Source organism: Pangasianodon hypophthalmus, chromosome 13 (genome assembly GCF_027358585.1).
Source record: "Pangasianodon hypophthalmus isolate fPanHyp1 chromosome 13, fPanHyp1.pri, whole genome shotgun sequence".
Lineage (NCBI taxonomy): Eukaryota > Metazoa > Chordata > Actinopteri > Siluriformes > Pangasiidae > Pangasianodon > Pangasianodon hypophthalmus.
The window spans coordinates 7,926,634-7,940,646 of NC_069722.1; the positions used below are offsets into that span (position 1 = coordinate 7,926,634).

The 14,013-nt window shown below is 38.9% G+C and overlaps 1 protein-coding gene across 1 annotated transcript in view; it reads left to right on the forward strand.

Moving 5' to 3' along the window:
- Positions 1–13,491, forward strand: part of fam171a2a (family with sequence similarity 171 member A2a) — a 47,250-nt gene extending 33,759 nt beyond the window's left edge. Inside the window, exons 4-8 of the mRNA XM_026916785.3 lie at positions 124–282; positions 4,240–4,419; positions 8,549–8,662; positions 8,957–9,080; positions 9,615–13,491. Coding sequence (XP_026772586.1) covers positions 124–282; positions 4,240–4,419; positions 8,549–8,662; positions 8,957–9,080; positions 9,615–11,106 — 2,069 coding nt within the window. The 3' untranslated portion in view covers positions 11,107–13,491. The remainder of the gene's footprint in view (positions 1–123; positions 283–4,239; positions 4,420–8,548; positions 8,663–8,956; positions 9,081–9,614) is intronic.
- Positions 13,492–14,013: the final 522 nt, after the last annotated feature.

Sequence of the window (14,013 nt, forward strand, 5' to 3'; positions counted from 1 at the left end):
GAGACGAAAATCTCCCCAGATTGCCCCAGCAATACAAAATAGTCTTAATACTGTGGAAGGAATACAAATTAAGTATAATATATTTCCGTGTCTGATAAGCTCTTGCATTGTATTGCATTGTAGGTTCCAGAAGTCATCCATGGGTACAGCTCCAGAGAAAAGCCATCGGACCCACAGTCAACGCCTCCCAAGTCACTCTCTCGGCCATGCTCACCTCCACTAGGAGCCAGTACGAGCTCGGTGGCTTCCCCTATCCCCTTGGCCTGGAGAACAACAGCACAGGTGATTTCAAAAAGATTCTTTTAAGCAATTTAATTAAAAGTGATGAATTTACATAATCCACATAATTCAATCATGCACGCTTTAACTGAAACAGTTACCTGAAACATCGAATGCCTTTTCATTTTTAACCACAGCAAACCTGCCAACCTTATGCATTTTGCATAGGAGCTCTGTGTTTTATCATTGGAGTATGCTGGTACTCCAAGTTATCACTCAGAAATACACCCAAAGAGCGACGTTTTGAACTCTCTGATATTAACTGACACGCATCAGAAGCCCCTCCTCTTTTCCAATCTCATTTCTGAAAATAATTTGATCGGTGCTCTCGTCTCAAACAGAAAGTGTTTTGAGTTCATTAATGTGAAACAAAATCTATAAATCTATGTTCAGCTTAGTTAACATACGTATTAGGGTTGTTATGTTTTCACAGTTAGTAATGGTGTATGATCAGACCACACCTCACTCCAGTGGTTCACATCCTGTTTGTGTCCAACTTGTGACTCAAGAGTGCCAAACCTGTAGGTTGGATTTTACAAACCCCTCTGGACTCCACCTAAATCATATTACATCTCCTCAGTTTCTCCAGGCAGGGGATGTGACTGCACTGTAAACCCTTTGGTAAACTCCACTGTAAACCCACTTGATGCATGACCTTATGTGCAGATGTAGAAGCAGGGGCAGTGCACATGGGATTTTCCATATACTGGCTTGCATATCATATGTACATCTGGAGGATTAAAAGCAACATCCACTAGGTGGCACGTCAGAGCCAAAACATCCCTGTCCATCTGGATTCCAAATTCGACCTTATAATGTTTAGCGATTTCATGCACAGCGATGTTAGAAAAACGATGAGCTCTGTCTCTCTTTAAAACTTTCTGCCGTCGGCATGATTGTTGTCATGATCTGAGCCTCAAATCGAAAACCCTGACCCTGCATTCAAAAGTATTCACTAATCTAGAAGATCCAGAAGACTGGTACTAAAAAGCAGACCTTTGGTAGGTTTAAAGTCTACATGAGAGGCTTTTAAAACTCAAACAGTAACTGTAATAGTTAGTGTTAGTGCTCAGTAACTGTGTAGAGTAGTACATACTTGTGTGATTTGAGAGAAATTAAATTGTTTATTCAGTTTGTTTTCTGAGATTGTTTAGATTGATTATACAGTTTGTTCAGGAGACAGTGTCACATGTTGCTGTACTAATCCCGCTATACACGATAGTGCTGCACCACACGGAAGCGTCATGTTATTTTCTGAGGACATGGACAAGCGACACTCCAAACAACCAAAGATAAGAGCAGTAGCAATCTTGCATACACGTATACATAGTTAAAAGCAAGTATAATTGAGCCTTAATCTGCTAGTGTTGTAAACACGTTACATTGCTACCTCTGCTGCCATTCCTTGCATGTTTGTAACTTTATCATAAATGACAGCTATGAAATGGAAAGTCAATGAACAAAATAAATGAAACAATGATCTATTTTTGGCTAAGCTAGCAATCTATTTTTTTGGGATTCATTGAAATTTCAGCCACTGAAAACTTTTACCAAAAATAGTCTAAAACAGCACTTAGGTTTTTAGAGAAAAATAGGCCTACAACAAAGTGTCAAACCTAACAATTTACAATTAATTTTACTGACAGTGATAATTAGAAAGTGATTTTAAAAAAACACTCCTTGTTTTCTTTCCTTTCCTGTGCCGATCAGCACAGAAGCATTCATACAGTTTGAGCAGCAGGTCAACAGTGAAAAATGTTGGCCATGTAGAGCTATTTCACAGTCCTGGTTTCAGTGATCATTAACGAAAATCTACTGTGTACAGTAGATTACTACATTATACATTATATTATTACATTATTTCTATTATGTGAATTATACATTACTAATCCTTATTCCTCTTCAGGGATAGTCGGGCTGCTACAGTAGCTCAATCTCTGTGATCGCACCCCCCAGTCTGTGCAGTGTTGGAAAATCTGCCCCTTTATTTGGTCATGCATTATACACACTGTCCAATCCCCTTGGGCATTTTCATGTCCCATGCTTTGCGTTTACAGCGTGATCTGTCTCCTCCCCCCACTTTTAGTGTCAATGTTCCTGTGTGTGAGCCAGCCCCTCTCAGCACGAACACTTAATGCTAGGTTACAATATGTCCTTTGTTGTGTCTCCACGTGCAGACACGTCTTTCTTTTTCATTGCTTTATTCTCTTTTGTAAAGGCCAGAGGCTGAATTAAGTTAAGTTAAGGTAGGAATGTATTTACAACAAACTCCAGAATTTTTTGGCATCCTGTTTTTATTCACTCATTTACAACAATAATAAGCAAATGACAAAAACACAAACAGTTCAAGTCCAAAGCACATTAAGACAGGGTGGGTGATTTAGGGCATTTGTTAATTCAGACACAATACAAGCTCTGACTATGCCAGTAGTGTAACTGGTTTAGTTTTATTAATCACAGCAGTAGTCAGCTCAAAAGAGACACTATCATATAAGGAATAAAACATGATGGGGTATTCTGTTATAGGAAAATAATCCATGCTGTGGTATGTTACAGCACAGTGTTATCCTGAAGTGTTTCATTCCTCTTACACAACAGCGATTTATTAATTTATTAATGAACAGCACATCATGATTTTTAACCATTTATAGTTACATTTAATATTATGGAACAGCCACAATGTTAAGTTAGTTCCTGACAGAGGCTTACGTTATCAGCCCCTTCTTTCTCTCTTGAAATTAATAAGACCAAAAAAAAACTTACCTTGTCACATTACCAAGAAAACAGAAAGTGCAGACACCTTCAAAAACTTGCTAAATAAACACCTCCTAACAAAAAATTTCACCATATCAATAAGGATTTGTTTTTCTTTGATAAATAACAACACGATTTTAAATCCATTTTTTAGTAGAGATAGATTTACTTAACATCCACCATATAAGTCCCTATGATTAAGTTGTTACTATGGGAATAAAAATGAGAACGAGCACACTATTATTAAAGCTATCATTTAAGTTACCACAGGAACTACTGGCAGAGCCACTGTTATAGAAAATTAATACAGACCTTCAAATTTGAGAATTCGACAGCTCTGTGGTATAATATACCATAATAACCACTGTGGTGACATTTGGAGTTGTGGATTAATCCAATTGTGTAAAGCAGCAGTTAAGCCAGCAAAAATTAACACAATAAAATTTTAAGTAGTGTAATTTTTCCCCCCAAAAAAACACTGTTTTCAATATTATGAGCACCCACACACAATAAATATACAGAATAACCACACTGAGACTGTAATGTCTAAGAATGTTAGACATACAGTACTGTGCAAAAGTCTTAGGCACCCTATTTTTTCAGGACTAATTTCCACATTTTTAGGACTATGATCTATTTTATGACTTCTACATTATTGAGTAAGTACAAAAACATTTAAGATTTCCAAACAGTAGTTTTCCAGCACAAAACTAAATGTTACAGAATATCAGTAAAGAAAGCCGCATATTACCACTTTTCAGACAAAAAACATAATGAAGGCTGCTGGGTTTTGCTGCAAAAATAAGAAGCAAGTGCGAAGGTCAAAGTCTCCAGAAGAACTGTGGCTGGTTCTGCAACATGCTCAGTAAAACATACCAGCTAATTTCTTTATAAAACTGCACAAATTGTACTTGAAACTACTCATTTTTTTTTAAAGCAAAGGGTCATCACACCAGACATTGACTTTTTTTTCGTTTATTACTGTTTACTGCTCTTTATAGAATTTTTTAATGCAGCAACATTTAATGTCATTATTTTTGAAGGCATCTTTGCTCAACAACATTTCTTTGCATGTGCTTAAGACTTTTGCACAGTACTGTACTTCTAGAGGAATACTTCAGCCACTCCTCCCTCCAGAACATTTAAAGCTTCTTTATATTCTTCATCTCTCTCTCTCTCTCTCTCTCTCTCTCTCTCTGCCCTCAGGCTTGAACAGTAGCTGGGTAGAGCTGACTGCAGTGGCTGCAGTTTGTGCCACACTCACTGGACCCAATGGCACAGAGGTGCAGGTCTCAGAACCTATCCATGTTTCCGTCCCTCTTCCCTCAGACTCACCACTCAAATCTGCCACCAGTGTCCCCATCTGGAGGTTTGAGGACAGGACAGGTAAACAATGATGTGACACATTTCACTGAAATGAGCAGTGTATCAAATGTTCATACAGTTACAGCTGAAAATTAGGTTTCACACTTGACATTGCAAGCTATCAGTTTTTTGGACCAATAGGATGCCCTTTGTGGAGGGACTAGAAAATGTTGTGTTTCAATTATATTATATAGATCTGACAGTAGTGACAGTAGTCCATAAACATATTTAGTGTAGGTGTGTAATTGTTAATACAGTGAATTTTGTCTCTGAAGAGATGTTTATTTAGCATTTATAGATGGAGTCTTCAGTGTCTTCATGACTTCATAACTCATGTCAGGCCACATCACACCACACTATCATTGATTATTGTCCTATAACAGCATGCCCCCAAGTGTTATTCCTTACCTAATCAACTGCAATGTTAATAACAAAATCTCTTGCATAAAACAATTCTGTAGTGAGCAGTTATGATTCGTTTTTTAACTATTATAATTCAGCTTTCATTCCAAATGATAAACAAGCAGCGCAGTAACTGCATTCCCGGTGCAGTATGCTTGAGTACAAGAAGGGATTCATCTGCTGCAGCTGTTTGAGGTTAGAAGATCTCAGGTCATGATGGCAATGCTGCTTCACAGAGGGACTGTTACACAATGTGGTTCAGAAACAGAGAGAGTGAAAGAGAGAGAGAGTAAAAGGGCCATTTGCAACCTTAGATGCAGGCATTCTTTTAAAGCACAGAGGACAAGGACTGCACAGTTCATGCTGGTTGCTGGGGGAACGTACAGTGTTTTGAGACATAATCCACACAGCATTTTTGTTATGCATCTTTCTGAAGATATTTTCCCCAAAACATCTTCAGGTGGTTGTATTTTTATAAAGACAATTCATAAAATTAAAATCAATCTATCTATTTATATTGATTGTATTGCTAAGAACAGCTAAAAAACAAAAGCACTGAGGAAGAGCTAAGGAAACTTTGCTGAAAAGCACATGTGCAAGAGTCATGCAGGGAAGCCTACATGATTTACAGTAGCTAACTAATGGGAGCCAGTAGGCAGACTAGAGACAGGCTGGCTAGAGTTGTGTTGCACATCTATGTAGGATATAGGATGCACATTTCAGAACCTGGACATAAGTAGACTTTGTACCTAGATACAGATGGTATACGTGTTAGCTGTAGCTCTGTTGCAGGGCTCTGTTTTGTTTTGTTTTGTTTTGTTTTGTTTTGTTAACTACAGGACCTATAGATTTTGAACTTTTTGCTAGCCGTAGCTGAAGTTACAACTAGCTAGCTAGCTCAGTATTACCTACAGTATTACCACTTTACCTTAACACCAATAGACTAACAGTGGTAACAACTAGTACAGAAAAAAATAGCTTTTTATGTAAGAATTCAAATGTCAGCTTTATACTGTACAAGTTTCAGCCCAATTTTGCTGTCACAAAAAAAAAATCGCACATTGTAAAAGGTTGTGAGATCTTTGTTTGGGAGTTGAGATTGGTGGTGTTAGATGCCATAAAGTTAACTTAATTATTCTGATTACCAGCTTACATCCCTGTCCCTGCATACAATGAGTTGCAAATCTACCATGCATGCTAATAGATAGAAAAAAATATACTTATTAGCTCAAGCTAACCTTAATGAATGAGTAGTTGTCCTTTTTTACCCAGCCATGAAAGGATCAAAACTCCTCTTCTTTGCCTTTTAAACATGTTTTTTCTAGCCAGGACATTACCACTACTATACCAAGGACCTGATTCTGTTAATGCTACTCCATTTCCTCCAATGAACCCGGATCATGCTGATTGATGATGTAAGCAGAACGTAGTAATTTAATTGCAGGTTTATTGTTAGAGGATATTTATTGTATAATCTGCATGGAGTACACATATTATCTCGCAGTCTCTTATAGAATTCTGCAATTCTATTGGGATCATCTCATACTGTGTGACAAGTAATAGTTTTAAAAGACTGCTGAAAGTCTAACTGAAAGTTTAGACAGCATTCTCCACTATCATCAAGACTTTTTTTGGAACCACAGGCCTCTTCTACTGTTAACACCACCTACGTTTGTTTGGTTGGTCATATGCTGGAGAAGCACGCAACTGTAGGCCACTTATTATGTTCTTCTAAATCTTGTATAATGTAACTTGAGGTGTAAATTTGTCTTTCATTGGTTGGTCATGTGCTGGAGAAGAGCAACTTTAGGCCACTTTTTATGTTCTTGTAAATCTTGTATAACATAACTTGAGGTATAATTTTGTCTTTCATTGTTTTAAATTGGTAGTAATTTGCCAGATAATTTAGCGTGCTTTCCTGTGAACAGCTTTGATTAGTGGGAACCTGCACTAGCATTAGCTTATAGGTCTGAACATGAATTAGATGATACATCACACTGGATTAGATGATACAGTGTGTAAAATGGAGGTCTTAGTCCATCTGGCTGTTAAGCGAAAGCTTGGTAAGGCAAGCTGGGGAAGAATGGATATGAATATGCAACATGCGTGGGTGAACAGAATGTACTGGGATTTAGAAAAAAAAAGTATGAATAAATGGACAGGCGCAGCCATGTGCTGTGGGTGTGTGTACAAGCATGAGTTTAAGAGAACAGTCTCCCTTTGAAGCCTATTTGTTTTACAGACAGTGGAGAGCTTAGCCTCCAGTGTGAAGGAGGCAGGGTTGCAAGACCTGTTCTGGGAAAGCCCCCTGTATCAGGGACTGAGCAAGGATTGCATGATTTAAGGACATGCATCACACTCTAGTGGCCAGACTTTAGCATGGCAGCTGTGCTGGATCTTTTAATTTGCCTCTAAGGACTTGACAAATTGACTGGTGGAGCTTTCAAGGTATAAATTATAGCACAGCATGTAGCTGCAAAATGGCCAGCAGAGTTTGAAAATGAGATGGCCGTAAATAAATGGGACAAGAAAATAAATTTGCCAAGTGTGAGAAATTGACCAAGGATAAAAGAATTTAGGTTTATCGCAGCTTTTATTTGACCCTGAGCAGTGTGAACTGAATGCTACAGGTGGTTAAAGATAATTGCTCTAGCACTGTGTATGGTTCAACATGAAAAACAGTGCAAACATTTTTTTATTGTATTGTTTTCACTAGTTGGGTGTCACCAAATTGAATACTACATTTCCTGTACTGTCTTGTATGCTTTAAATTTACTTAAATTATGGAAATGAAAGTACAATAACATTTCACAAAAGAACTGATTTAGTTACTGATGGTAAATTGGTGCCCCTTTCACCAAAGATCCAAGGAACATGGGAAAACATTAGCTAAGGCTAACTAACAACAGCTTTATTCCTAATCTCTCAAATGTTAGCTAACATAATAAGAATTCTGAAGATACACACACACTAGGTGAATGCTAACAATACTAACAGCCTTGCTAAATACATAAATTGATAAAGTGTAGCAACATATTACAGTGATGGGTCTTATGTCTCATTCCTGTTGTCATGTGTTGAAAGATTTGTTTGGAATTTAGATCCACTCCTTGGAGCTGTCTGATGCTAAAGATGGTTCTAGAGAAATGTAGTGATGCATTGTTTGAAAATTGTTTGAAAGATTAAATTATTCATTTAAAAATAGTAAGTAAAAAAAGAAAAACTCAAGTAAAGTACAGATACATAAAAACAGACTTAAGTACAGAACAAAGTAAGAGAACTTTGTAGTACTTCCCACCTCGCGGGGATGATGTGCCAGAAAATTGAGGGTGGAACATTGGCACTTTTGCAATCAGTGGTCATTGTTTGGGTTGCATCCCGCTATATTCACTATACTGAGTTTTGAAGTAATGTCTTAAATAGAATGCTACCATTTGGCACTAAACTGAAAGGTAAGAATAATAAGCACTCCCTCCCTCCCTTACATCAGAACAGCTTCCACAAGAACAGACACCAATTTTTAAAAACCTAAAATCCATAAATAATATCATTTCGCTTATGTGCTCATAGTACTTGATATGTAGGTCTCATTTTCATAGACTTAAATTAAGTGATTCTAGTTTAACATGAAGGCTAGAATTAAAACCTGTGGGTTTTATATACAAATGACTAGATGGTTGATTCAGCCTATGGTTTGAACTTCTATATGGGATCTCATTTTGTTTATCCATGTGTGGTTGTCCTGCAGGTCTGTGGGTTAGAAGTGGTGCAGGCTACATTAAGAAAGATGGGTCTCACATGACCTGGAGTTTTGTGGCTTCGCATTTAGGATACTGGCTTGCAGCTTTTCCATCAGCTGGAGGTGAGCTCTGCTTTGCCCTCTACATTGACATACACTACCAGCCAAAGCCATGTAGTCAGATCTTTGTTCTCTCTTAAAAATATAAAATGTTAGTGTTACTGGAATGTTGCCAGTGTTTGATAAATTAGACTTGCCCCAATATTTATAATGCAGCTAGTCAAGACCCTTGAGATTCACACTAACCTGCGGAGGTAAATTGTGACATTATATACTAATATCTTAAAAATATGCTGTAATACATTTTTTAAATCAGAAGTTAACAACACTTATAGTATTTTCATATTTCTGTTCCAGGCACAGTGCTGAACTCTGGCCTGAGAGATATCACCATGTACCACACCATCTTCCTTCTGACAATTCTGGGTTTTATGGCCCTACTGGTTCTCATCTTGCTCTGCTTGTTGCTCTACTATTGCAGGTATCTGGGTTCCAACTGGCCATGCTGAACAGATCGAACCACATAAGCCAGAACAGATTAATGGCTCTTTTTACTGGGGGTGGTCTTTAGCTAGCTGTGAGGCCACCTGTACAAAAGTATAGCTGTGAGACTGAAGTAGATGCAGTACTACTAGTTCAAGGCCACTTCTCAGTTATTTTTTCTTTTCTATATTTACTATATGGACAAAAGTATGCAGACAACTGACTGTCACACCCATACGTGGGCCTTCCCCAATCTGTTGCCACAAGGGTGGAGGTACACAATTGACTAGAAAATATTTATATACTGTAGCAATAAGAACACCTTTGGGATAAATTAGATCACTGACTACTGACCAAGCCTTCTTGCCTGACATCAGTACCCAACCTTACTAATGCTCTGTATGTTCAACAAGAACATATAGGTGTGATAATCAGGTGTCCACATACTTTTAGCCATACAGTGTATGTTATGTCCATCCAAATTCAGTAGCATTTTATCTCATGTTCATCTAAAGCATTCTTTTTCTGTCAGGAGGAGATGCCTGAAACCCAGGCAACATCGCCGTAAAACGTATATCTCATCTACTCTGGAGAGCTCCAAAAGGGACCAGGGTACATCAACTTCTCACCTTAACCTCATCAGCGGTGGACGTTTGGAGACAGCCTCCTCCACTGGAGATGGTGTGAAATCAGACCTGTCCTCTACGAGGGACTTGCACAGCTCACGGGAAGACTTTTTCCGGTGCAAGCAGCGCCATTCCAAGGGGAACAGCAAACAAGGCGAGAGCTTCCCACTGCATGTCACCTGTTCCACCAATACCAACAACTTAGATCTCCTTCTGCGAGATAACCACGGCAGGAGTTATAGTTCAACAGATGATTCTGATGATCGTAGAAACCATCGTCATCCCCATAATGCCAAGGACAACCAAGGTTATACATCTGATCCTCCTTCTCCGCCACGGTTGCTCCCATTTGCTGGTCACTACCAGGAGCAAAGGCGGGATAGCAAGCCCCCAGAGTACTCCGCCTCTCAGGCTGCAGATAACTTGAACAGACCTGTCTCCATGAATGCACAGCCAGGCCAGCTCATCTTCTGCCATTCCATGGAGCAAATGAAGGACAGCATGTACCACAGTGTTGTTCCTACCTTAGTCATCCCGGCACATTACATGCGCCTCTCCACAGATCTGTCATCCATGGAACAGGTTGTGGAGAGGCAGCAGCAGCTGCAGCATGATATGGAGGCCATTCAGGTGAGCATGACATTACCTCACCAGCAGAGTCAACAGCAGCAGGAAGCCAAGCAGCAGACCGAGACAGAAAAAGCCAGCCAGCAGGGAGAGGAGTCACAGGATCAAAACTGGAGTTCAGATGCCTCCTCTGGCCCAGTCCACATCCCTGTGCTGTTCAACGAATCCACCATGACACAGATGAATGGAGAGCTGAAGGCTCTCACGGAGAAGAAGCTACTGGAACTGGGCGTAAAGCCTCATCCTTTGGCCTGGTTTGTGTCCCTTGATGGCCGTGCCAATTCACTTGTCCGGCACTCCTACATTGAGCTGGGCAATGAGCCTCTGCGGGCACCCCAGGAGCACCATGCAGAGACATACCCTGGGAACTCAGGAAGGTCCTCCCAGAGAAAAAGCAAAGAGGAAAGAAAGGCAAAGGAAGTGGGTGAGAGAAAGGCCCATGGCAAGATCTACTCTAAGCTCCCAGTCATTGACACCACCCACCCCAGCACCAGCAGTGAGAGCCACACAGCCCCCTACTCACCAGAGGATGGCTCCATGGCACCACTACTTGATGACACTCCAGAGTCCCGGGGTGGAACATTTCCACGTAAAAGACGCAGCCGAGACTACAGTGCCCACAGTAGTATCACAGAAGACCGCAGAGATTTGGGGACCAGTCCAGATGATGATGACAATGATGGAGATGACAAGGACGATGAAGGCGAGAATAAGAAGAGCCCGTGGCAGAGGCGTGAAGAGAGACCGCTCATGGTGTTCAATGTCAAGTAGTCCCCACAAGCATAAATTTGTTCTATCATGAACTCTGCCAGTTTCCTTGTCTGGCACTTCTACATTAAGTAGGGCAACATGATATTGCAGTCAATGATCATAATGGTACCTTGTCTGCACCTTTGCCTCTCATTGTGAGACTCTTGACTCACTCGTGGACAAAAAACATGGAGGTGCCATTGCTTTCCTTTGGACCAGTTTACAGAAAAATTAGTCAGATGTGGTTCACCACCAGTAGAGACAATATGATTTTAACAGTGACTTGTCTCTGCTTGCCAGCTAGTACTTAAGGCTCATATTCTCTTGAATGTCCTGCAGGTGGAGTATTTTCTAGGATGTGAACACCACTAAACCAGACTTTGGTATTTTTTAAGCCTAGTCTTTCTTGAAATAATTCGGTGTGGTTAAATTTAAATGTCACTACCCTGAGGACAATGTTTCTTCTTCTACCAGTAAATGCTTCACTCTACTGGGAATGACTATGAGCCATTTTTAAACTGACATTGGGACATAATCCATGGGCCTTAAAGAATTTCTCAAAAGAGAATGAACACCCAAAAATTATGAAATGTTGAAAAGACATATGGAGTGAATTGTGGTCCATAGGTCCAAAGGTCTGGTGGTTTCTTTTTTTTCTCAATCTGTTCAGGCTTTCATGAAGGTTTGGATTTCATATAATTGGTAATAAAATAGAGATGTGTGTTGTGTGTGTCTGAATCAAACCCTCACAAAAGGGAGTGAAATATTGCTGGGTTAATGTGTTTACTCTCCTTCTCATTTAATGCCCCTGAATTTGCCCCTTTAGAATTTGTCCTTTTAACCTGATCTGTGTAAGCAATTTTACAATTCTTGAAGGCTTTCGTTTTTTGCAGCTTTACTGACTGTGTTATTCTCTGACATCCAACTGAATCCATAGGAGATGCCCTGAGTCTCATAGAAAAAAGATTTCTCAATTTCTTTTGATGATTAACAGTTCTAGCTTCCTAAAGGGTTCTACTTAGGGAAAGGCAACCCCTTTGTTGCAGGACTATATATTGATCTTTTTGGTGGATAGTGCTGCTCCATTTGCATTGTGCGGCAAAAAATGGTTTGGTGTACTGCAGCAAAAGTTCAATGAAGTTGAACTTCATGCAAATAATTGTGGCCAACATAATGTATTTGGCCAACCAGGGGAAGACTTTTCATTTGCCATAACCAAATCCAAATAAATGCCAGAGAAATGCCAAGGACAAACAGAGAGAAGCCATGCAGCAGCATGTGACCAGAAAACGTGGACATGTAGTGTTAGGGGGACAAACCAAAACACTTCAGCATGCTAGATGGAACCTTGTTGTCTAAGAGTTTAATTGGCAGACTTTTACTTTATATGTGCTGGCTAGGAAATCAAAAGAATACTAATACAGACTGTGACGCCAGCTGTATTTCATCCATGGTCTAATAGAGCCCCAAACAGACTTTATATATACAACAGCCTTGTTCATTTCTATCACTGAAATGCTGAAATATATACCAGCTTATTTTCCCAGAGGATATGTGACATTTATTGGCAGTTTTGATAAAGCTGTAAAATAAAAAAGGCTAAAGCTGCACTTAATCATTTTAATCATCAGCTTCTCTTTTTCCCCCTCAAAATTCCCTTCCTGGCATAGTGTGAAGTTGGTCCAAATCAACTATAGACCAGCTTGTACCTGGCTGTGGTTCTTGCACTTGGCATCAAAAGACACTTGTAATGCACAACTAGGCTTCTTCACTTGTCAAGAAGTGTTCTCCCAGTTTTTCAATTTGGAATGGTGATGCATGAATGAATTTACACTAGAGGAAGTTTATCAGGTATTTTTTTAACATGTTTAAGTATTGCTTAGTCAAGCGTGCTTACTAAACTTTGTGAACCACTTGTTTAATAGCACTGTAGTAAACTTACAGTTTTACTTTGGCCTCATGTTTTATTTTGTCTGTTTCCTGATCATGACATTATCTTACTTTCAAGATGTACTTATCTCTTAAGTGTTTCAAATAATTGAAATCATTGTGTTAAACGATTTTGATTTTTTTTTGTTTGTTTTTAAATAGCACTATTTTTAGAATATAAATCAGTAAGTCCTACCCTTAGCATGCCAAAGTTCATACTAAATGAAGTACAAATGATGTACTAACATCCTGTCAGCTTTCCTGTCACATTCAGTCTCTCTTGTTGCCTCTAAAGTGCCTTTCTGTGTCAGACTCAGCCCCAGCCTTGTTGAGTTCACATAATTATGTGTTATTCAAAATGACAATCTGACAAACAGGGCCAGTTTTCCACATACAAATAAGGCAAGACTTTCTGCACTGTCATTATTTTTGCTTCAGCAAGGCATATCCTGTGTCTAATAAACCAGCCTGAAGATATTTTATTTTATATTTCTGGTCTATTTTTTGATCAATAACTGCTATAATAAATCAGATCCCGTAACAGGAGATGGAGAAAACTGATAAGGTTGTAACAGATTTATATCTCTTGATTGAAAAATCTTTAATCTTTAATTTGTGATTTGTCTACACATAAGTCTTATTCAAACATAATTAACTACTGTGTATATGCATTTTATTACAAAGTTAATTTTTCCAGTTTTAACACTTTACAATATAATGTATGTATACAGGAAAACAATCAGAAGATATTTAAACATGTTTTTGATGCCACATAAGAGTAGTATAATTTACTGTTTGTTGCACTGTTAGCCTTATAGCTTATCCTTAGACCATGTCATGTTTATAGTGTAAGGATATGTTGTTCAATGGAGATTTTATTGCCCTTCTGGAAGACTCTCTGGATAACAGCATCTGCGAAACACTGTAAATGTAATGATAGGTAAGTTTTTGGAACAGAAAGATGCATTGAAAACTTTTTAATCACATTTACATGACATT